Source organism: Cervus canadensis, chromosome 26 (genome assembly GCF_019320065.1).
Source record: "Cervus canadensis isolate Bull #8, Minnesota chromosome 26, ASM1932006v1, whole genome shotgun sequence".
Lineage (NCBI taxonomy): Eukaryota > Metazoa > Chordata > Mammalia > Artiodactyla > Cervidae > Cervus > Cervus canadensis.
Genome location: NC_057411.1, coordinates 46515173 through 46540657, shown reverse-complemented (window position 1 = coordinate 46540657; position 25485 = coordinate 46515173). Strand labels below are relative to the sequence as shown.

Below are 25485 nucleotides of genomic sequence, written 5' to 3'. Positions count from 1 at the left end.
CATGGACAGAGGAAGCTGGTGGGCTACAGTCCATGGGGTCACAAAGAGTCAGCCATGACCGAAGCGACTTAGCACGCATGCATGCAGGCACTTTTCTGGCCGTCCCATGGCTACGACGCTGCACTTCCATTGCAGGGGTTGCAGGTTTGATTCCTAGTCAGGGAACTGAGACCCTTCATGCTGCACAGTGCAGCCAAAAAGAAAGAAAAAACAGTAACAGCTCCTCTTTTCACTGACAGAATGACTGCAAGATTCAAATGGCAGCATATATTCAAAAAGCATGTTTTCAGCCTATTATACATTTGAACCTCCCAGTTCCATTCACCTGACTCTACCTAAAAAAAAAAAAAAACAAAAAAACAGTCAGATGTTTTCATTTGTAAACATCAGTACTACATGACTTTACAATGAAAAAAATCAAGTTTTTATGTCAAAAATAAATATGCCCTTCATTAAGAAAAAAAGAATTTATGTCAGAGAAATAAAAATGGTATCTAGCATTCTCTAAATTCAAGGAGTTGTTCTAAACAAGCAGTTTACAAGGATGTTTTCATTTACTTCCACTGTATTAGGGATTCAAGTGCAGACAGGATGCACACATGTAAACCACTTGTGTACATGTTAACCAGTTTCTTAAAGAAACTGGTCCTGAATGGACATCATCTTAAGGCCTGATGAGAGGAGGGACTGGTCTCCTGGAAGAATATTGAGAGGGGGTGTTTCTGAAGTCTTCAAGGTTCAAGCCTCTGGGGTAGATTAGGATGGAGACTATTCAGAACTGGCCAGGTGTAGCGGTCCCGCAGGAAATGTGTGGTGACACCCTGATGTTCTAGTGGTTCCTACACTGAATTCTTGACTTAAGAAAGCTCCTTCTGCCCACGACAGGGAGGGGACGCAGGGGCACGAGTGAAGACAGAGTCGCCTTCCCACCAGCCGACTGGCACTCCTTGGGAGTTGGCTGCTTGATGAAGCAGAGCAGAGTCCGAAGGCAGGGTTACCTTGTCTCTGGGAATGGAGTGTCTGGAGAGGTTAATAAAAAGGTCATAATCCGAGGGGCGCACAGAACAGGGATCCTTATCCAGCACCACTTTAAAGGCTTCCCAGATGGCTGTGCAGTTCTTGTCCCTGCAGAAAAGCACATGTTTGTTTGGGGTTTTTTTGGTTTTTGTTTTTTTTTTTAAAGACTACATTCCAGTGTGATACATTTCCTCTTCTCTCTCCAAGTTTTTTTATGAGCGATTTTGTCAAATATCAGCACTGCAGAAGTGGGCATACAAAAAAGACAGGAAATTGCCATGACTCATGCGTTGACCCCAGTTCAGAAGAGGAAGAAAAATAACTTTGGTGATGGATTTAGAAATCTGACAGTGGAAGTGTCTTTCAGAGGTGCCACATACATCTCGTGGAACTTAGAACAGGCTCACAGAGATGGCAGAAAATGCAGGTAGCTAGAAGGAGACAATTCTGATAAATCACATGGGCTCCTGGCTTTAGGTGCCCCTTCACTTAGACACAGGTCCATCTTGCGCTTGGAGGCCAGGTGAGATCAGGCGGACAGGCAGGACCTCGTGTTAATAAAATCAGGAGTGAGGACCAAGTGTGGAAAAATTCCACCTCCCACTAAGGCAGGAAGCATGACCTACAGAGCGTGCAGCAACTCCTAAGTCCCGCCTGGCTTTCCAAAAACACTTTCCACCCTTTTCCTACCTTGGTATTTCTCATGCTGGGCAGTGAATAACATGGGTGTTCCCTGTGTTACTCTCTGTTCTTTTTTATTTGCCTAAAATGCGTCTCAATAAAAACAAATGGCACAAGAAAGGGGCCTTGTGAAAACTGAAAAGGTGTCTCCCAAGAAGGAACAAAAATTACTACGAACCACAGTGCTGGCAAGAGAGACTCAGACTTTTAAACGGCCTGTAAATGAGGAGATGTGAAATGTGAACTCCCAAAGGAGTCGGGCTCCGGGAATTCCAGCTGGAGACCACGTTCCTGGGTCTGAGCATTCTGCTTAAATTTTAAGCTGGTTGCGATCCAAACACACCGCTGCCTCATCCTCATCCACCAGCCCCCAAACACACCCTCCTCTTCATCTTTACACACACACACACACACGCACACACACACACACACACACACACACACACACACACGACTCACCTCCAGACCCCAACAGCGCACTCAGGCACCCAGTAGATTCCCCACCTCCTCCCTCTTCACCCCACACCCCTCCCCATTTGTCTCACCCCCTCCCCCCTTTGTCCCACCCCTCCCCCCTGTATCCCACCCCTCCCCCCTGTGTCCCACCCCTCCCCCCTTTATCCCACCCCTGCCCCTTTATCCCACCCCTCCCCCCTTTATCCCACCCCTCCCCCTGTGTCCCACCCCCTACCCCTTTCCCCCACCCCCCTCCCCCTCCGGTTCCCCAGCCCCCTGCCGCGCTCACCGCAGCTCCGGGTTCTGCAGCACGGTCTGCTCGGCGCAGCGGCCCAGGAAGATGCTCTGCAGGTGCGGGGTGGTACCCGGCCCGCTCCAACGCGCGCCCGCGGCGCCGGCGACCGGGGGCCACCGCAGATGCAGCAGCAGCAGCAGCAGCGCCGGCCGCGGGCGGCCCCCGCGTGCGCTCCCCGGGCCAGCCATCGCTGGCTCTTCGGGCGACTCTGCTCCGGGACCCGCCCCTCCCCTCCCAGCCCGGTTGAGCGGCCCCCGCGCCGCGCTCTTAGCCCAATCGGCACCCGCGCTCACTTCCTGTCCCCCCCCTTTCTGCTTCAGCTCCGGGACCGAGTTGGGACATCACCCCGGGCAGGACTACTGCCCTCAGCTAACCGTGGCCGGAGTCCACCGGGAGGGAGCTCCCAGGAAGCAAGCAGGTTGGAGAAGGGGTGGGACGAGTTCAGTCCCCCAAGGGAAGATTTTTCCAAGTTTCACACCGACAGCTTTCAAAGACGTCCTCTTTCTCGACGGCCCAATAATAAGTGAATGATATTTGCTTTCAGGAAATAATTATTATTTATTACAAAGTGCCAAGCCCTCTGAGTGCATATTTTTCATTGCCTTATCACAATGCCTCTCTGGGCTATATTTATCACTCCCATTCACAGGTGAGTAGCTTCAGGGAAATTAAGTAACTTGTCCAATGTTACAGACTCCTTTCCAGATAGGTGCAGAATTCCTGAGATATCAGTGCAGGGAGCTAAGATTAGCAGAACTCCACGTGGAGGGCCAAGTCCTCAGTCCCTCGGTGATGATAGCTTTGAACGGAGTGTCTGGCAGACATGTAATAAACGTGGGAGGTCTGTGAGAGGTAGGGTGGGAGGATTCTAGAATTTACATTATTAAATTTAGATTTAATAAATTTAACTTTTAATGTAAATAATTTACATTATTAAATTTACATTTAATAATTTACAGCATTTACATTATTAAAGTTTTATTTTAATCTCTTTTTTTTGTTTTTGAAGTTTTAATCAAAACCCTCATTCTCCTGTCCAGTCCCTTCCTAACTGAACTCCACTTTCCAGAAATAAGCATTTAAAATTTTTTCAGCAGGTTTTTTTTTATTCCCCTGGTATTGACTTCCACATTTCCAAATAATAAACCTATATGCTGTTCTTGATGTTTCCGTCTTGGATAGTATCTTTGACTTCCCACTGTGGAAAAGGAAATTTGAACTTTAACTCCACATATCCTCAAAAGGCAGCCTTAGGACTTCCCTGGAGGTTCAGCAGCTAAGACTTCATGCTCCCAATGCAGGGAACCTGGGTTTGATCCCTGGTCAGGGAACTAGATCCCACAAGCTGCAACTAAAAGTTTGCATGCCACAGCTAAAGATCTCCCACGCTGCAACTAAAGATCTCTCATGCTGCAATAAAGACCTACTGCAGCCAAATACACTGGGAGGAAAAATACAGCCTTCTGTATCTTTCTTTAGGCAAGTCTTTTTTTTTTTTTATTTTTAAGATTTATTTATTTTTATTATGGCTTCCCTTGTAGCTCAGTCGGTAAAGAATCTGCCTGCAGTGCAGGAAACCCAGGTTCAATCCTTGGAGAAGGAAATGGCAACCCACCCCAGCATCCTTGCCTAGAAAATCTCATGGACACAGGAACCTGGTGGGCTGTAGTCCATGGGGTTGCAAAGAGTCGGGCACGACTGAGCGACTAACACTTACTACTGTTACGGCTACACTGGGTCTTGGTTGCTGCCTGCAGTCTTTCTCCCACCATTCCCCACCACTGGCTTATTTGTTTACTTGGTGTAATATGTACACTTATGATTATGGTCAAATTCTCTACCAGACTCTTAAATCCCTCAATGCATTTTAAAGCATCAGTCAATATTTCAGGTGTCTCATGCTCTCTTTCTTTTTGCTTCTTGGAAACATCCTTTCTTGTCCAGTTTACTGTCCCAATCTGAGCTCACTGCTCTCAAGTTGCTGCATAGTTGTCTTGCAGTGGTCCAGGAAGATGCTGGTTCTCCTCTGTCTTGAGTTGATGTCCTGTTTCCTAGATCTCCTGTCTTCTTTCTTGTTTTTTAGATCGCATCTTCCAATAGCATCTTCAGAAGATGCCATAGGGGCTAAATTTTTTGACTTTTGCATAATAATGTAAAATGGCATTATTCTACCCTCACACTTCACTGAGAGTTTGGTTGGAGAGAATTTTAAGTTGAAAATCATTTTCCCTCAAAATTTTGAAGGTAGTGCGCCATTGTTTTCTGATGTCTATATTATTGTTGAAAGAGCCAAGGCCATTTTCCTAATCCTGTTTATTTGACTTTCTCTCTGGAAGTCTTTAGGATAAATCTCAAGAGTATGAAATTTCAGAGATGAACTTGAGAGCAAGCCATTTCCATTCATTGTGCTGACAGCTCTAGGAAGGATGTTTCCAAGAAAAAAAAAAAAAACAAAAACAGAGAAAACGACAGACAGTGCGAAAGAAATCACCTGAAGTATTGACTAATGCTTCTGAATGCATTGAGAGATTTATACATCTTGCAGATAATTTAACCATGATTACAAATGTATGTGTTAACAGAATACGAACCAAATAAACTTGGGAGAAGGGAGACAATTATTATCTCTCAGTTAAGTAAGTTTACAAGAAAAAAACATAATCACAGAATACTCTAAGCTCAGCTATGAATAATATTCATGAGACACAATAATGTAAATGCTGACTACTGCTTTAACACTTACATCCAGAAATTAGAAAGAATTCAACAACTCAAAAATAATAAAAACCACCCAAATTTTAAAATGGTATCTGCTTTTAAAATATGAGCAGACAGCTCACCAAGGAAGATATTCTACTACTAGGTATTTGCCAAAGAAAAAAATGAAAATATGTCTGGAGTAACAGGCAAATTTGGCCATGAAGTACAAAGTGAAGCAGGGCAAAGGCTAACAGGGTTTTACCAAGAGAATGCACTGGTCATAGCAAACACCCTCTCCCAACAACACAAGAGAAGACTCTGTGCATGGACACCACCAGATGTCAAAATCAGATTGATTGTATTCTTTGAAGCCAAAGATGGAGAAACTCTATAAAGTCAGGAAAAACAAGACCAGGAGCTGACTGTGGCTCAGATTATGAACTCCTTATTCCAAAATTCAGACTTAAATTGAAGAAAGCAGGGAAAACCACTAGACCATTCAGGTATGACCTAAATCAAATCCCTTATGATTATACAGTGGAAGTGACAAATAGATTCAAAGGATTAGATCTGATAGACAAGAGTGCCTGATGAACTATGGATGGAAGTTCCTGACATGATACACGAGGCAGTGATCAAGACCAGCCTCAAGAAAAAAAAAATGTAAAAAGGAAAAGTGGTTGTCTGAGGAGGCCTTACAAATAGTTGAGAAAAGAAGAGAAGCTAAAGGCAAGGGAGATAAGGAAATATATACCCATTTGAATGCAGAGTTCCAAAGAATAGCAAGGAGAGATAAGAAAGCCTTACTCAGTGATCAATGCAAAGAAATAAAAGAAAACACTAGAATGAGAAAAACTAGAGATCTCTTCAAGAAAATTAGAGATACCAAGGGAACATTTCATGCAAAGATGGGCTCAATAAAGGACAGAAATGGTATGGATATAAAAGAAGCAAAAGATATTAAGAAGAGGTGGCAAGAATACACAGAAGAACTATGCAAAAAAGATCTTCATGAGCCAGAAAACCACAATAGTGTGATCACTCATCTAGAACCAGACATCCTGGAATGTGAAGTCAAGTGGGCCTAAGGAAGAATCACTATGAACAAAGCTAGTGGAGGTGATAGAATTCCAGCTGAGCTATTTCAAATCCTAAAAGATGATGATGTGGAAGTGCTGCACTCAATATGTCAGCAAATTTTGAAAAGTTAGCAGTGGCCACAGGACTGGAAAAGATCAGTGTTCATTCCAATCCCAAAGAAAGGCAATGCCAAAGAATGTTCAAACAAACATACAATTGTACTCATCTCACATGCTAGCAAAGTAACGCTCAAAAGTCTCCAAGCCAGGTTTCAACAGTATGTGAACCATGAACTTCCAGATGTTCAAGCTGGTTTTAGAAAAGGCAGAGGAACCAGAGATCAAATTGCCAACATGCACTGGATCATCAAAAAAGCAAGAGGGTTCCAGAAAAACATCTATTTCTGCTTTATTGACTACGCCAAAGCCTCTGACTGTGTGGATCACAATAAACTGTGGGAAATTCTTCAAGAGATGGGAATATCAGACCATGTGACCTGCCGCCTGAAAAATCTGTATGCAGGTTAAGAAGCAACAGTTAGAACTGGACATGTAACAACAGACTGGTTCCAAATTGGGAAAGGAGTATGTCAAGGCTGTATATTGTCACCTTGCTTACTTAACTTATATGCAGAGTACATCAGAAGCACAAGCTGGAATCAAGATTGCCAGGAGAAATATCAATAACCTCAGATATGTGGATGACACCACCCTTATGGCAGAAAGTGAAGAGGAACTAAAAAGCCTCTTGATGAAAGTGAAGGAGGAGAGTGGAAAAAGTTGGTTTAAAGCTCAACATTCAAAAAACTAAGATCATGGCATCTGGTCCCATCACTTCATGGGAAATAGATGGGGAAACAGTGGAAACAGTGTCAGACTTTATTTTTTGGGCTTCAAAATCACTGCAGATGGTGATTGCAGCCATGAAAATAAAAGACGCCTGCTCCTTGGAAGCAAAGTTATGACCAACCTAGACAGTGTATTAAAAAGCTGAGACACTACTTTGGCAACAAAAGTCCATCTGGTCAAAGCTATGGTTTTTCCAATAGTCATGTATGGATGTGAGAGTTGGACTATAAAGAAAGTTGAGCACTGAAGAATTGACGCTTTTGAACTGTGGTGTTAGAGAAGACACTTGCGAGTCCCTTGGACAACAAAGAGATCCAACCAGTCCATCCTAAAGGAGATCAGTCCTGGGTGTTCATTGGAAAGACTGATGTTGAAGCTGAAACTTCAATACTTTGGCCCCCTGATGCGAAGAGCCAACTCATTGGAAAAGACCCTGATGGTGGGAGGGATTGAGGGCAGGAGGAGAAGGGGATGAAAGAGGATGAGACGGTTGGATGGCATCACCGACTCAATGAACATGAGTTTGAGTAGGTTCCAGGAGTTGGTGATGGACAGGGAGGCCTGGTTTGCCGCAGCCATGGGGTCGCAGTCAGACACGACTGAGCGACTGAACTGAACTGAAAGATTTATACATGAAATATGCATAGCAGCTTAATTCATAGTAGTCCCTAAACACCACAGATACCCAACGAGAAAAGAATAAGCAAATTGTGATGTAGTCTACAATAAAATACAACTAAATGACACAAAGGAGCAAACAATGAAGAATCTAAAAATATACATATGCTTAATGAAAGAAGCTAAACATAACAGAATACATACTTTATCATTCTCCTTATATGAAGTTCTAGAAGAAAGAAGAGAATGCTGATATACAGAATTGGGAGAAAAGAGATTTCAGATGGAACCAATTGCCTGAGCAAAGGCAGAACAATGGGAAAGCATGGGGCTTCTCTAGAAAAGGTGAGATTTTATTTTCACTGATAAGTAGTGTGCAGGTTGAGATCTGACTAAAAAAGTTAGGGTCATATTTTTTTTTTTTTTTTTTTGGCCCTACCTTAAGGCTTGCAGAATCTATTTCCCTGACCAGGAATTGGCCCCGTGCCCTTAGAAGTGAAAGCATGGAGTCCTAACCACTGGACCACCAGGGACTTTCCAGGATCATATTTTATATCTTAAAGATCTTGGACACAGTACTAATTTGAACTTTGTCCTCTTGAACAACAAATGCTTTCAGTAATTCCTGAACTTCCCTATTGAAAATTTTGTCTTTTTTGCTGGTTGAAGTTTTTGGTTGCTGGAGGATGAAGCAAGAGAGAGAATGGATTTGAAGGTTTGAATGTTTCATAATGTCCTCTCAATGAATTTTTTTTTTCAATGAATGTTTTAAATACTTGTCCTCAGTCATTCAGTCACATCCAGCTCTTTTGTGACCCCATAAACTGTAGCCTGCCAGGCCCCTCTGTCCATGGAATTTCCCAGGCAAGAATACTGAAGCTGGTTGCCATTTCCTACTCCAGGGGATCTTCCTGATCTAAGAGTTGGGATGGAAGTCATGTCTCTTCTGTCTCCTCCATTGGCCAGCAGATTCTCTACCACCAGTGCCACCTGGGAAGCCCCTTTAAATGCTTATCATTGTCTTATTTGTTCCTTGTGTATATTTTCAGTTGTGGTCAACTGAGTAATGGTCCCACAGAGATGTCCCTGTCTTAGTCCTGTGGAACCTATGACTACATCAGCTTACATGGTAAAAGGGACTTTGCAGATGTGGTTAAATTAGGGATCCTGAGATGGAGGGATTATAATGGATCATCTGGATGGGTCCAATAGATTCATAAGTGAAGACAATCGTAGAGAGAAGGCAATGTGGTGATGGAAGCAGAGAGATATTTGAAGGTGCTTTGCTGCTGGCTTTGAAGATGTAGGAAGGTGCTGTGAGACAGCAAATGAAGGAAGACCCTAAAAGCTTGAAAACTCAAGGAAACAGATTCTTCCCTGGGGTCTCCAGAAGGAACAAACTCTGCTGACACCTTGACTTTAGTCCAATGAGATGATCATTGGACTTCTGTCTCCAAAAGATAATAAATCCATGTCGTTTTAAGCCATTCAGATGGTGGTCATTTGTTACCGCAGCAAGAGGAAGTGAGTAGAGGTTTTGGTCTCTGAAGTGTCTGTCTTTCTGCCTCCCTTTGTCTTCAGATCCAAGACTAAGCTTGGGAGGGACATCATGAGCATTTACCTCTGGATAATCTTGGCCAGAGTCTGCCAGGAGCATTCCCCAAAGAAGAAGTGGAATTGGAGAAGGAGTGTGGTGAGTTCAATCATTGGAAGAAAGATTTTTTTCTGGCTCCAAACTCTGCCAACTCTACTGTAACAAATGCTAAAAATATGAAAGTGGTTCGGAAGTGGGTAACAGGTAGAAGCTGGAAGAATTTTGAGGAACATGATAGAAAATCCTAGATTGCCGTTAACACACAGTTAGTAGAAATGTGGGTTTGGGGGACTTCCCTGGTGGTCCAGTGGTTAAGACCTCAAGCTGCCACTGCAGAGGCATGAGTTTGAACCCTGCTCAGGGAACTAAGATCCCGTATGCCATGTGACACAGCCAAAAAAAAAAAAAAAAGAAATATCAGTGTCTGCTGATAAAGTCTCAGGAGGAAAAGAGGAATATGTTTTTGGAAATTGGAAGCAAGGGGGTTCTTTTATATAATAGTAATACTGTGTCCTATAAATTATACAGAAAACAGAACTTGTAAGCAACAAATTTGGGTATTTGGTTGAGATTTCCCAGAGAAGTTTTGAAGGTGTGACCTGGTTTCTCCTTGTTGCCTTTGGTAAAATGTGAAAGAAAAAGGTGGAGAGAACTGTTACAAAAAGTTAGCAGAATTTTATTTGGGAAAGTCTTAGACTATGCAGATTGCAAATAATGCTGGAGTTAAGAGATTCACTGTTAGGAAAGGATGCTCTGGAGAGTTAGCCAATGATGTGGTTGGTGAGGTATTGTCTTTTTTTTTTTTTTAATTCAAAATTTAACTGTGGTAAAATACACATTAAAGTTATCATCTTAACCATTTTAAGTGTGGATAGACTTTTGCTAGTGCTTGGGAAGTACATTGTACAGGAGACAGGGATCAAGACCATCCCCATGGAAAAGAAATGCAAAAAGGCAAAATGGTTGTCTGAGGAGGCCTTACAAATACCTGTGAAAAGAAGAGAAGGGAAAAGCAAAGGAGAAAAGGAGAGATTTTCCCATTTGAATGCAGAGTTCTAAAGAATAGCAAGGAGAGATAAGAAAGCCTTCCTCAGAGATCAATGCAAAGAAATAGAGGAAAACAACAGAATGGGAAAGACTAGAGATCTCTTCAAGAAAATTAGAGATACCAAGGGAATATTTCATGCAAAGATGGGCACAATAAAGGACGGAAATGGTATGGACCTAACAGAAGCAGAAAATATTAAGAAGAGGTGGCAAGAATACACAGAAGAACCGTAAAAAAAAAAGATCTTCACGACCCAGATAATCACGATGGTGAGATCACTCACCTAGAAGCCAGACATCCTGGAATGTGAAGTCAAGTGGGCCTTAGAAAGCATCACTATGAACAAAGCTAGTAGAGGTGATGGAATTCCAGTTGAGCTATTTCAAATCCTGAAAGATGATGATGTGGAAGTGCTGCACTCAATATGTCAGCAAATTTGGAAAAGTCAGCAGTGGCCACAGGACTGGAAAATGTCAGTGTTCATTCCAATTCCAAAGAAAGGCAATGCCAAAGAATACTCAAACTACTGCATAATTGCACTCATCTCACACGCTAGGTAAAGTAATGCTCAAAATTCTCCAAGCCAGGCCTCAGCAATACATGAACCGTGAACTTCCAGATGTTCAAGCTGGTTTTAGAAAAGGCAGAGGAACCAGAGATCAAATTGCCAACATCTGCTGGATCATTGAAAAAGCAAGAGAGTTCCAGAAAAACATCTATTTCTGCTTTATTAACTATGCCAAAGCCTTTGACTGTGTGGATCACAATAAACTGTGGAAAATTCTGAAAGAGATGGGAATACCAGACCACCTTACCTGCCTCTTGAGAAACCTATATGCAGGTCAGGAAGCAACAGTTAGAACTTGACATGGACCAACAGACTAGTTCCAATAGAAAAGGAGTATATCAAGGCTGTATATTGTCACCCTGCTTATTTAACTTATATGCAGAGTACACCATGAGAAGTGCTGGGCTGGAAAAAGCACAAGCTGGAATCAAGATTGCCAGGAGAAACATCAGTAACCTCAGATATGCGGATGACACCACCCTTATGGCAGAGAGTGAAGAGGAACTAAAAAGCCTCTTGCTGAAAGTGAAAGATGAGAGTGAAAAAGTTGACTTAAAGCTCAACATTCAAAAAACTAAGATCATGGCATCTGGTCCCATCACTTCATGGGAAATAGATGGGGAAACAGTGGAAACAGTGGCTGACTTTATTTTTTGGGGCTCCCAAATCACTGCAGATGGTGATTGCAGCCATGAAATTAAAAGACGCTTACTCCTTAGAAGGAAAGTTATGACCAACCTAGATAGCATATTAAAAAGCAGAGACATTACTTTGCCAACAAAATTCCATCTAGTCAAGGCTATGGTTTTTCCAGTGGTCATGCATGGATGTGAAAGTTGGAATGTGAAGAAAGTTGAGCGCTGAAAAATTGATGCTTTTGAACTGTGGTGTTGGAGAAGACTCTTGAGAGTCCCTTGGCCTGCAAGGAGATCCAACCAGTCCATCCTAAAGGAGATCAGTCCTGGGTGTTCATTGGAAGGACTGATGCTGAAGCTGAAACTCCAGTACTTTGGCCACCTCATGCGAAGGGTTGACTCATTGGAAAAGCCCCTCATGCTGGGAGGGATTGGGGGCAGGAGAAGATGGGGACGACAGAGGATGAGATGGCTGGATGGCATCACCGAGTCGATGGACATGAGTTTGAGTAAACTCTGGGAGTTGGTGATGGACAGGGAGGCCTGGTGTGCTGCAATTCATGGGGTCGCAAAGAGTCAGACACGACTGAGCGACTGAACTGAACTGAACTGGGAAGTACAGAAGGTTAGCAGATTCAAGTCCATAGAGGGTTCTTTGAAGGGTTCTATGACTCAGAAGCCAGAAACAAAAATGAAGTGGTTCAGGAAATATCTGTGGAGTAGCCTCTTCTGACAGAGTGAGTTTATCACCCACAACATTTATGAGACTGCTGTACCAACAGAAATATAGTCAGGTTGGATGAAAAGGGCCAAGGGACAAAGTTGTAAATGCTGCCAGATTCCCAAAATTCTACAGACAGAAAACAGGCAGTGGACAACAGAGCTGTATTACTCTTCATAAGATGATTTCAAGGGTGGAGAGCTCCAGAGAGTGGAATCAGGAGTCCAGGGGGCAGAGGCGTGAGCCATGAAGTTATTTCTATGCTTCTAATGGAGTTTGCCTAGGTGGACTTTACAGGTGATCAACTGACTCTTTTCTTTCATTCTCTCCCTTATTGAATGAGGAAGGATCTGTTACCCTATGCCTGTCCCACCATTCTATTTTTGGAACACAAACTTACTTTCTAATTTCACAGGTCCACAGATTTTGCTCCAGGATAGGTTATACCCAGAAGTGCACCCATACATAATTTAGATGATGAGATATGAGATTTGAGTTGATGCTGTAATGGGCTGAGATTTTGGGAAGCCCCTGTAATAGGTGAACGTATTTTTCATGTGGGACGTATAAGAGTCTGTGAGGACTGGGGGTGGACTGTGATAGGCTGAATAATGGTTCCCACTAAAGATGGCCAAGTCTTAATCCTTGAAACCTGTGAGTATGTTGTCACACACGGTAAAAGGGATTTTGTAGAAGTGACATTGTTGTTCCGTCGCTAAGTTGTGTCTGGCTCTTTGTGACCCCGTGAACTGCAGAGGTGACATGTTGGTCATAAAGATAAAAGACCTTTGGGTCAGAGATACAACTTATTACTTATAGCAAGAAAAAAAAAAGGGGGGGGGGGCGGGGAGCCAGATCAGCGCTGTGGGGTCGCTGCCTATGCTCCAGTTCCTGCAGGTGTTAGCTTTTCAGGGTCCTCGGTCCCTGGGATTTTCCAGACAATAGTACTGGAGTGGGTTGCCATTTCCTTCTCCAGGGTATCTTCCTGACGGAGGGATTGAACCCAGGTCTCCCTCATTGTAGACAGACGCTTTACCGTCTGAGCCATCAGGGAAGTAGGTGTTAGCTTTTCATGCAGTGCTTGCACCACAGGAAACGGGTTTGAAGGGGCTACTGGTACATCTTCCTACCCTTCTCCACAAAGAGATTACTCATTATTACTCTTGGAAGGCAAGCAAATGTCTCCAGGGAAGTAAGAAGACTTGACCTTTACTTCCCAGGGATGTTCCTTGGGAAGAAGGATGTTTCTAGTCTCACCATCCTGGAATATTCCCTTACACGCATATTCTTAATTTAAATCCAAATACTTCTATTCAGAGGATTCAGATTGTGCAGAAATGTGAACTATTCATGGAGAATTGTCTTCCAACTTAAAGCACCCAAAAGGGATATGTCTATTACTTTTAACAGAATAGAAAAATCTAAAAAATCTCCAAAGATTACAACAATGCTAGGAGAGGCTGCAAAGAAACAGGTGGGGAGGGGAGTCAGGAAATACGAGGGGCAGAAGTTGAAAGCAGTTTGAGGAAGACCTGTTAAGCAATTAAGTTGCTTCATTTTCAGCAACGATGTGAGGAAGCAACATCAAATCAGTGCTGCTTGGGAACACTTCTAATCCGACAAAGCTCCAATTTTACAAAAAATTTTGGTCACACCTTGCGGCATTTGGGACCTTAGTCCCCTGAAGTGAAGTGAAAGTCACTCAGTTGTGTCTGACTCTTTGAGACCCCATGGACTATACAGTCCATGGAATTCTCCAGGCCAGAATACTGGAGTGGGTAGCCTTTCCCTTCTCCAGGGGATCTTCCCAACCCAGGGATCAAACCCAGGTCTCCCACATTGCAGGCAGATGCTGAACCACAAGGTTAGTCCCCTGACCAGGGGTTGAACCAGAACCCCCTGCACTGGAAGGTGAAGTCTTAACCACTGGATCACCAGGTAGGTCCCCCCAAATCAGATATTTAAATGTAAAAAAGGACAAAGAAATTTGCCATACATTAGTTATTCCAGGGAATATGACCTCAAGTTACAAGTGATAGGTATCACGGATTCATTTGTGCCTCAGCTGATGTAAATGGAATATCTACTTACTATGTATCATGCAAGATGGGACACAATTTCTGCTCCTATGGAGCATGCATTCCAAGGTGGCAGACTGACAGAACCAGTAATCAAATAAATACAAATATTAAAAATTACATACCACCAAGAAAGCAAAGAAATAGAAGGAAGAATAATAAAAAAATGTTCCAAACTAAGGTGATTAGGAAGGACTTCTTTAAAGAGGCAATCTTTAAATTCAATCTATTCTCAAAACAGAAGTCAGAGGGAGTTTTTGAAAACCTAATTCACACCACGTCTCTCCTGCACAGAACCCTTCAATTGCTCTCCATGTCACTGACAAAACCCAGAGGCCCTATAATGGTCCAGTCCTTCATGATTTGCTTCTCAAATACTTCCCTGACCTTTCTTATTACTTTCTATAGCACTTGTTGCACTGCACATGTGCTTAGTCATGTCCCAACTCTTTGTGACCCCAGGGACTGTAACCCATCAGCTTCCTCTGTCCATGTAATTCTCTAGGCAAGAATACTGGAGTGTGTTGCCATGCCCTCCTCCAGGGCATCTTCCCACCCCAGGGATCAAACCCATGTCTCTTTGTCTCCTGCATTGCAGGGGGATTTTTTACCATTGAGCCACTGAGGAAGTCCATTCCTATAGCACTTATTATCTGCTAAATATTATAAAGGTTGTATTTATTACATTTATCATCTTTCTCTCCTTGCCAGAACTAAAGCTCCACTGGAGAATGATCTTTTGTTTTCTTCATTTCATATCCCAAATGTCTCTACAAGAGTGCATGTCCACTAATCAAAATTCATTAGATTTCTGTTCAATGGACATAAAATTATGATTTTATTAGTATTTAAATATAACAAAAATAAAACATAGGTTACCACATACACTGCTATATTAACATTTAAATACAACACAGGAAAGGATCACAATATATGAAACGCAAACAAAAACCGGGTCAAAACGATTTAACGTGGGGAGTGTCCTGCCTGCACATCAGCTCGTTCCAGTCTGGAACACAGGAGGAGAGTGCTACCACATTTCTGCTGCACCACTGAATCCATTCCTTTCCTTTGTTTTTAACTGGGTTAAGACCGAAAACCCCAGTTCACACAAACTAGTTGTCGTGAATGGTAATAGTAGCAGGACACTCTTTCAACTTAGCAAAGGAAAGTCTTCCTTTATCTTAATCCAAAATGCTGATAAACTTAATGCTTCATAATCATTCTTCATTGTGAATGAAGAACTGAGCTGCAATAATTCATTCTCTTCTTCATGCACCAGGTCTAACTCAGTTATTGATTCTGGGTTTCGAAAAGCAAATGGATCTTTTACCCAACAATTTTGTCTTAGTGTTTCAAATTTCTCTTCTGGGAAGAAATCGTTAAAAGTTTGAGAGAGAGAAGTGAGACGCAACAGTATCTCTAGTTTTATTTCCTCCAAAATGTTCTCATTAATAACATTCTCTTCAATGTGCTGCAAAAATCTTGGAAACATGTAATAGCTAGGATGGTTGCTTTTCAGTCTCGCTTGCCACAACAATAATGTCTTTCGGAATCCTTGGATCCGTTCCATCTGTTGGAATACATCATTGTTTTTCCACTGTAGTTTTAAACTGAGTTCATTAAGGATGCCAAAAATATGTTAAATATGCCAGTTTCATTACCCAAATATCATCCTCAAAAATAGTTGCCAAATGAGATTTCTTTTCAGTGAGAAAAATGTGGATCTCGTTCCTGAGTTCATAAACCCTGCTTAGTACTTTCCCTTGAGATAACCAGCGGACTTTGGTGTGATACAGTAAGTGGGTATAGTTAGCTCCAATCTCTGAACAGAAGGTTTCAAGCAGTCGGCTGTTTAGTGAGCTTCCTTTAATAAAATTAACAACTTTCACCGCATTTTTCAATACTTCCATGAGATTTTGTGGGATCTCTCTGGACACTAACACTTCACAATGTATAAAACAGTGATTCCACGTGGCACTACTCACCTCGAGCAACTTTTTAATTACTCTGCTCTGTTTCCCAGTTATGTTTGCTGTTCCGTCACTTGTGATTCCTTTGCAGTTTTTCCAGTTTAAGTTATAGTGACCAACAATGCACTTTTCCAATTCTGTGAAAATATCTAATTCACTTAGGCATGAGGTTAAGTTTAAACAACACAAAAAATCCTCCATGAAATCACCTTGCCATGTGTATCTCACATAGACTAAAAGTTCTGTGCAGCTTCCAATATCAGTGCTTTCATCAAACTGAACTGCAAAGTCTATTCCTGAGTGTACTCGAGTAGTAAGCGTGGCCTCTAAATGCTCAGCAATTGTACAAATGCGAAGAGCTATCCTGCTATCATTAGGAATAGTTTTTAATTTATCTGCAGATTTATCATCAAAAATTGTACACACCATATCCAGGCATGCTGGAAGAATAATTTTTTCTGCAGCTGTGTAAGCCATTTTCTCTTTTGCTACACGATATGCAACCAAGTACGATGATAATAAGGCTTTCTCACTGACAGCAGAATAGCTACAAAATGGTGTTGGTGACTTTACATCTTTTTTCTTCCTTTGAAAATATTCAAGAGGCTTATCAATAAGTTCAGCATGCTGTGTTTCTAAGTGCCTTTTTAATTTTGAAGGTTTTAAGCTTTCGTTTGCAACAATATTACTGCAAATAACACACTGAGGTCTGTCACTTTCAAAGGGTTTTTCACATTTGATAAAACCATATTTTAAATAATCTTCATTATAACATCTTACACTGACTTTTTTCCTTTTGAAATGTGGTTCAAATGCAGTTGATGTTTGCAGATTAGAGTCAATATTTTTCTCATAATTGTCACTGGTCACACTTCCAGATCCAGAGGTAGAACTTGAACATGCTTTTGCATATTTTGCTTCATTATTCCTCTTTCTTTTAAAAAAGAAATGATCCATTTTAAAAGCAATTTTGAATGTTACAATTGCCACTAACTCAAATATGTATGTATGTGTGTATACCTATTTATAGCCTAGATAACATCTTTCCAAAACATTTAATTCACAACTGAATCTCAGTTGAACATCTCAGATTTTATATCCAGTTGCAAGTTATAATATACAACTATGCTGCACATCAGCCGTTTTGTTATGAAAACCAAACATCAATGGACAAATTATTGAAAAACGGTTTCTTAAGCAATCAATGGACACTATATTCATCATATCCCCTCCAACAAATATCTTTTCACATATTGAAACTGACCTTAGTATTCCCTGCAAGGTGCACAATTCTGGCAAAAGGATTTATGCAAAGCACTCTGATATTTCATTTTTTTTAAATGTTCATCATGACTCACAAAATTGATTTCCTTGGGTCCCACACATAACATGAAAAATACTGACACAGAGACATTTTCTTCTGTTGTGTTGGCAGCCTGACTACGTCTGCTTGATGATCAAAGAAACTAGCTGATCTGCTCAACTGTTGGCTGACACTGGAACTTCCTTGAAGTGGTGGGTATATATCTCAGATTTTTATTCCTGATACTTTCTGATGGGAAGCATATTTTTTAAGATGGCAAATTATGCTTTGATCTAGTAAGGTTCCAACAAGGTTTTCCATGGCTAGGTCAACTATATGGCTGGAGCTGGTGATATATCTTTAGAGCTTTCTTGGAATGCACCCTTGACCTGGGAATAAGACCAGAAATATGACATTAAACATTACAAGACAGAGGAGTACTGTTCCCGGCTCTAGTGACCTTTACAAGATCCAAGGTCATGAATGTTGAAGCAAAAAGCTATAGTTCTCCTCACCACCATGTTATACAGGTTTAGGCCCATTTCTAAAAGGCAGAACACTTCAACCAAGACTGGGAGAGAGAAAAAATGATGTGAGACCTGGGGGTCAGTACCAGCAGATGCAGAGTACACTGCCAAAGCCGAACACAGCAGACCATGGAGAAGCACAGCTCATTCACTAACTGTTATTTCCTCTTGGCTCACTTTGACTGTGCCCATCTACAAAGTACTTACTGCGTTGCTTTCTTCAACTTGGGATATTTGGGTCTTATCAGCATAATACAGCACTTCCTTACAAACCTCTCCATTAAGTGATGCCACTTTGTGTGTGTGTTTGGGGTGGGGATAAGAATGGAATGGAAGAAGGGTAAAGTCTTCCATTCGTGCTCAGTCACGTCTGCCTCTTTGCAATCCCAGGACTGTAGCCCATCAACTTCCTCTGTCAATGGCATTTTCCAGGCAAGAACACTGGAGTGGGTTGCCATTTCCTCCTCCAGGGGATCTTCCGAACCCAGGGTTTGAACCGAGGTCTTCTGAATTGGCAGGTGGATTCTTTACTGCTGAGCCATCAGGGAAGCCCACGAATGATCTGCATGCCATCAGTTTTCATCAGCCTGTCACCACTGCATTTATTCCGGTCTAATCTTTTAAAAATCATGCCATATTTGAAAGAGGCATCATGTTTTGACCTTGAAACAAGAAAGATGCTGCCAGAGGGAGGCGGCCTTGGCGACAGTCTTCTGTAAGACTTCATTAAATTGTATTTAACAGTAAACTTGAAGGGGACTTATAGTATATCATGTATAATACATTTTTTTTAATGTAATAAACTTAGCAACTTTAGGTTCACAGCAAAACTGAGCAAAAGGTAGAGATTTTTTCCCACATAGCCCTGCCCCCACATCCACAGTCTTCCCCATTATCGACATCCCTCACCAGAGTAGTGGTACATGTTATAGGTGATAAAGCCACACCAACACATCGCCATCACCCAAAGTCCATCACTTACATTAAGGCTCACTCTTGGGGTTGTACATCCTATGAGTTATGACAAATGAATAATGGCATGTATCCATCACATGGCATCACACAGAGTATTTTCACTGCCCTAAAAACCCTGTGTCTCTGTCTATTTATCCTTCCCTTCCTTCCTACCCCCACTGATCTCTAGTAGTCACTGATTTTTTTAACCAGCTCAGCTTCACAGTTTTGCTTTTTCCAGGATGCCATACTGTCGGAATTACATGTATACAGACTTCTCAGGTTGGCTTCTTTCACTTGGTAATATTCATTTAAAGGTCCTCCAGGTAGTTTCATGACTTAATAGCTCATGTCTTCTTAGCACTGAAAAATATTTGGTTATAAGTTTATTTATACATTCACCTACTGAAAGACAGCTTAGCTGCTCCCAAATTTTGGCAATTTGTGAATAAAGCTGCTATAAACATGGGCTGCCAGTATTTTTGTGTACAACAGTTTTCCACTCCTTTGGGTAAACACTAAGGAACCTGACTGCTGCACTGTTTGTAAACATGCATTTTTAACAAGGATGCTCATTTTTAAAAAGTCAGCCATTGGAAAAGACCCTGATGTTGGGAAAGACTGAGGGTAGGAGAACAGGGCAGGAGAGGATGAGATGGTTGGATGGCACTACTGACTCAATGGACATGAGTTTGAGCAAACTCAGGGAGATAGTGAAGGACAGGGGAGCCTGGTGTGCTGCAGTCCATGGGGTTGCAGTGTCCGACACGACTTAGCAACCTACGGGAGAGAGAATTCAGGGTCTGGTAGATGCTTCTGACTTAGTCTTCCTTAGATGTCTCCCCAAAGATGACATGTTCAAAATATCTTACCCTCCTCTGAGAAAGAGGCAAAGCTTTTCTTTGGAGGAGGAATGAGTTTCTGGCAGATGCCTCCCAGATGGAGGCAAAGTATGGGGGACAGCATCACCATGTTAAACCAGAACTAAACTGCTGGAAAAGCAACTGCATCTGGATCTCTTTGATGAATAAGAAGAGCAATAATGCTCTTTAATCGGCTGTGCATTTAGCTTAGCCATTCTTTAGGAGAGGCTTTCAAGAGTTAAGGTGACCAAATACTTGTAGCTGAAAGTATCTTATATACCACAGTGTACTAATAGAGGCATGGGATACAGTTTCAGGTTAGTGACTTTCCACTAATGAATCTTTTTATCTACCTGTTCCTAGAACAGTGTTTGTCACATGGTAGGTTCTCAATAAATGCATTTGAAAGGTTAAATCAGAGAATGAATGACACCTGTAGTAAACTGTACCATGGACATTCTATTTTTATTAGTCAGTGAAAAATAAGTTACCAAACTATATTTGAACAATTTGGTGATATGTAAGACAAAGATTAGTGAGACCTTTAAAACTGGATTGACAATATTCTATTTCAAAATAAATTGCTTATAAAAACATAAATGTAAACTATATTTAGATTCATCTTAAAAAGTCAAACACGTCACTCTACCTGAAAATAAGAAACAGATTTTTAAAAAACGAATCTCTCATTTATATTATTATGGGTATGAGTAATTCTTTTAGACAAAAACTACTGTCTTTAAATCATTCTGTTCTTTTATATTTTTACCATTCTCATTTCAACCCAATCCTCTTTGAAAATCAAAGTGTTAGTTGCTCGGTTGTGTACAACTCTTTGTGACTCTCATGGATTGTAGCCCACCAGGCTCCTCTGCTCATGGAATTCTCCAGGCAAGATTTCTGGAGTGAGCTGTCATTCCCTCCTCCAGAGGATCTTCCCGACCCAGGGATTGAACCTGGGTCTCCTGCCTTGCAGGCGGATTCTTTACTGTCTGAACCACCAGGGAAGACCCAAAGAGATTACAGAATGATATGAGCTTCAGTCGACCCCATGGACTGTAGCCCACCTGCTGGGCTCCTCCGTCCATGGGATTCTCCAGGCATGAATACTGCAGTGAAGTGCCATACCCTCCTCCAGAGGATCTTCCCTACACAGTGATCAAACCCACTTCTCTTGCATCAGCAGGAGGGTTCTTTACCACTAGTGCCACCTGGAAAGCCTCTTTAGGAGTCCATTCGGCTGTGCTTCAGAGCAACAGTGTATACTGCTGTATTCAAAAAGTATTCCTAGAGGGCTTACCCACTCTCTTCAGACAATTCACCTACAGTAACAGCAGACATAGTATATTAGTGTACAGACCTGATAAATGTGAGGAAGAAAGCATGTGGAAGTCCTTTGTTAACCGAAAGAGGATACAAGGTAACAACTAAATGGGAGTCTGAAGTAGAAAATGTTGCAAGCTTGACAGAAGGTATGAAATAACCCTCTACAAAGTGCTGTGAATGGACCAGGAGAATGTTCTAAGGTTTTAAGCAGGTCTGCATGATTGCCTTACACGCTTAACGCAATGATCATTATGATGATGCCTGACAGGTGTGGTCTTTAATGACCTGCCATGAATTTTTACCTATTAGACATATGTCCATAGTGCTCTGAGTACTATCTTCTAAAAATACAGCTCTGATCAGATTGCTCCTAATTCAAAAACCTCTACTGGCTATGAACCAGTGCAATCTCTTCAGGATAACATCATTTAAACGGGTATCTCCATACAATCCTACAGGGCCTGCCGTGAGTTCCTGAAATACCTCGGACACTTTCACACTTCTGCTTTCATACTGACTGGTATTCCCTGTGCCTGGAATACTTCTCTTGCCTTAAGTCATTTAAAATCCTATTTGTTCTTTTTTTTTTTCTTTCTATTTGTTCTTTATGATTTAGCTCAAATGCCACAGCATTTATCCACTCAACTAACATGTAAGGATTTACAATGTGCCAGGCGCTGGGAATACAAAGCAAGAAAATGGATAGTGGATATATTCATACAAGGGAACACACCTGTTCAGATGTTAACAATGAATAAGCTAGAGTTACACAACACTGTCAAATCTTACATTAAGTTAAAGAAACCTGCCAAAGGATATACACATTTCTGACTGTGAAAACTATGCAAAACAGCACTATACATGTAATTAAAAAATAAAACATAAAGGTGCTTTAAAGGGGAGGGACCTTGGTCAAGAGACAAGAGAATGGAATTGGATGGAGCAGACCAAGGGCTTCAAATATATAATAATAATTTTTCCACTTGGATGTTGAGTACACACGTATTGGTTATAGTTTTACTTCTACTCTGTGTCAGTCAAAAAACATCCTATTTTTTAAAAGGATGGTTAAGGCGTGATTCTTTCCTGAAGGCACTGCCTGCTTGTCTCATAACCAGTAACTTAAAATTACCCTCTGTCTCTGTCTGATAGTCTCCTTTTGTTTCCTGTATTGTTGTCGTGCACTCATTAGCAATTTCACCTTAAGAGGAGGACTTTGCAGGTATGAGCTTTAAGTAGATTAGAATGTAATCCTCTTCCCAGGAGACTCCCGTTTCCTCCAGATCTCAAGGGAGCTAACAAGGTCTACGAACCCCAGTCTGACCCCTTCAGCCGACCGGAGAGCAACTGCCCCTGGATCCCGGATCGCAGCTCCCTACCTCCAGTGGACGTCCATCCGTCCTGTGAGCAAAACCGAAACGTGCCCCCCGCCAACGAACCCCGCAATGTCTCCCTTCAGCCGAATCCGGATCACTCCCACCAGAGTTCGCCTTTCTTCCTTCTCACCTCCAACCCAGCGCCGCGAGCCTCCCGCCGAACCTGCCGACCGCCAGTGTACCTCGCCCCCCATTCCCTACTAAACACCACTTCCGGCCTCGCCTCTGCATCCAGAGAAATCCAACCCGCAACGGGCAGAGGACCGGCTCGGCCCTCTGCGCACGCGCGAAGCCAGGAGGCGGCCCTGTTCTCGCGGTTGTCTCGCGGTGGTTCCTTTTCTCGCGGGAGATATTTGAAGGCTCCGGCGGTAACAGAACGGTCGGCTGTCTGCGGCTGACTGACCAGAGTCCCGAGCGTCTAATGAGACCCCGATGGTGGTCAGTCTCTGGCTGTTGTCAAGCGCGGACGGGCTTCGCCTCGACCCGGTCCTGCGCCATGGGAGCGGAGAAGAGGCTGGTACCAATCAAGCAGACCTTCCAGCTGGCCCAGCAGCCGCTCCGGAACCGAGATTGATGTTGATGATGCTGGTGATTGATGATGTTGGTGACTGGTGATGCTGAACCGCCGCCTCCGGCCGGGTCGCCCCACTCGGCCACACGCGAGCATGCTAATTTTGTCAGTCTCTGTAAGAGAATTATAGAGATTTTCTAAATTGCCGAGTCATTGGAAAAGACCCTGATGCTGGAAAAGATTGAAGGCAGGAGAAGGGGACGACAGAGGATGAGATGGCTGAATGGCATCACCGACTCGATGGACATGAGTTTGAGCAAACTCTGGGAGTTGGTGATGGACAGGGAAGCCTGGCGTGCTGCAGTCCATGGGGTCGCAAAGAGTCAGACAGGTCTGAGCGACCGAACAGCAACAGCTATCATTTACTTTGTTTACTTATTTCAGTTCAGTTCAGTCGCTCAGTCGTGTCCGAGTCTTTGCAACCCCATGAATCGCAGCACGCCAGGCCTCCCTGTCTACCACCAACGCCCGGAGTCTACCCAAACTCATGTCCATTGAGTCGGTGATGCTATCCAGCCATCTCATCCTCTGTCGTCCATTTCTCCTCCTGCCCCCAATCCCTCCCAGCATCAGGGTCTTTTCCAATGAGTCACTCTTTGCATGAAGTGGCCAAAGTATTGGTTTCAGCTTCAACATCAGTCCTTCCAATGAACACCCAGGACTGATCTCCTTTAGGATGGACTGGTTGGATCTCCTTGCAGTCCAAGGGACTCTCAAGAGTCTTCTCCAACGCCACAGTTAAAAAGCATCAATTCTTTGGGGCTCAGCTTTCTTCACAGTCCAACTCTCACATCAATACATGACCACTGGAAAAACCATAGCCTTAACTAGACGGCCCTTTGTTGGCAAAGTAATGTCTCTGCTTTTTAATATGCTATCTAGGTTGGTCCTTTCCTTCCAAGGAGTTTACTTATTTAGGAAGACTTATTTTAATAATCATTTTAGGTTTGTGTCTCTAGGTTAGCAGTTCACTGATTTTTAAGATAAATCTGCATTTCATCAAATAGATAGAAAATGTATACAAATAAATATTTTTCATTTCTGTCCTGTGAATAGTTTAACAGAACACGTTTTTAGGCACAAAAAAAGTCAGTGCAAAGAAGAGTTCATTTTGTTACCAGACAACTATTTTTCAGGTTGATAATACAGGTCTCCCCCACTTTTAAAAGTTTGCTTTAGGCCACTTCGCTTTTAGGAAAGACCTGTATTGTATTAGTACCTGTTTGTTTGTTGTTTTTTTTTTTATTGGAGGATAATTGTTTTTATAATATAGTGTTGGTTTCTGCCATACATCAACATGAATCAGTGGTAGGTGTTCCCTCCCTCTTGAACCCCCTTCCCATACCCCACACCATCTTGCCCCTCTAGGTTGCCACAGAGCACCAGGGTTGATAGTTGAAGGACATCTAGAAGGGTTTTCACCTTTACCAAAAAAAAAAAAAAAAAGCAAAGAGCAACAATAGTTGGTATGCTTAGCCTTCAGAGTCTGTTTCATGTGGAGCCTTTACAGGGGCAGTGACCCTGCCAAGCTCCTCTCCCTGCAACTACACTGGGCACCTCAGGTTCAGGGCTTGGGGCTATCTCTGTGAGCATCTAGGCTGCATCTCCGTTTATTTCATGAATCAGCAAGTGTGTTCTAAAGTATCCCAAAAGCTTAGTGTGAAACCGGATGCAATTTTAAGTGTTTTGATCAGGGTGAATGAAATGCCCAGTGTGCGAGTTGAATTTGCTTGGGTCCAGTATTTCCATGCGGAGAGAAAGAATCTTGAAAGCTGCCAAAGTTAGTATCGCTTCTGTTGGTAACATAGTGGTCTCAGTTGGCCTCCAATGATCAGTGAACATCTAACTAATAGATAGAATACCAAGGTAATCTTGGGCTTCCCTGGTGGCTCAGCAGTAAAAAATCCACCTGCATTGCAGGCAACGTGGGTTCAGTCCCTGAGTCGGGAAGATCCCCTGGACAAGGGAATGGCTACCCACTCCAGTATTGCCTGCAGAATTCCATGGACAGCAGAGCCTGGTGGACTACAGTCCATGGAGTTGCAAAGAGTCAGGCATGACTGAGCGACTAACACACACACACATGTCTCTTTCTTAATGTGCTCCCCCTCCTTCCTTCCCAGAGGAAACCACTATCCTGAATTTTCTGTTATTCATTACTTTGCTTTTCTTTAGAGTTTATTATAAGGTTACCTACTGTATCCCCCAGATATGCAATGTGTCTTTGCTTTTTTTAACCTTATTATAAATGTA

The 25485-nt window shown here is 42.5% G+C and overlaps 2 protein-coding genes across 3 annotated transcripts in view; both read right to left on the bottom strand.

The window, feature by feature from the left end:
• BST1 (bone marrow stromal cell antigen 1) overlaps nt 1-2790 on the bottom strand; it is a 30552-nt gene extending 27762 nt beyond the window's left edge. The window contains exons 1-2 of one of the 2 annotated variants that reach the window (XM_043448285.1): nt 2444-2790; nt 999-1125 (exon numbers count right to left, since the gene is read on the bottom strand). In XM_043448285.1, coding sequence (XP_043304220.1) covers nt 999-1125; nt 2444-2637 — 321 coding nt within the window. In that variant the 5' untranslated portion in view covers nt 2638-2790. The remainder of the gene's footprint in view (nt 1-998; nt 1126-2443) is intronic. The other variant, XM_043448284.1, reaches the window with a different exon arrangement.
• Nucleotides 2791-15153: 12363 nt separating this feature from the next.
• FAM200B (family with sequence similarity 200 member B) lies at nt 15154-22894 on the bottom strand. Its single transcript, XM_043448263.1, is given in 4 exon segments — nt 15154-15375; nt 15378-15979; nt 15981-19459; nt 22665-22894. Coding segments are annotated over 3 exon segments (1971 nt in total). The 5' UTR covers nt 17270-19459; nt 22665-22894; the 3' UTR covers nt 15154-15295.
• Nucleotides 22895-25485: the final 2591 nt, after the last annotated feature.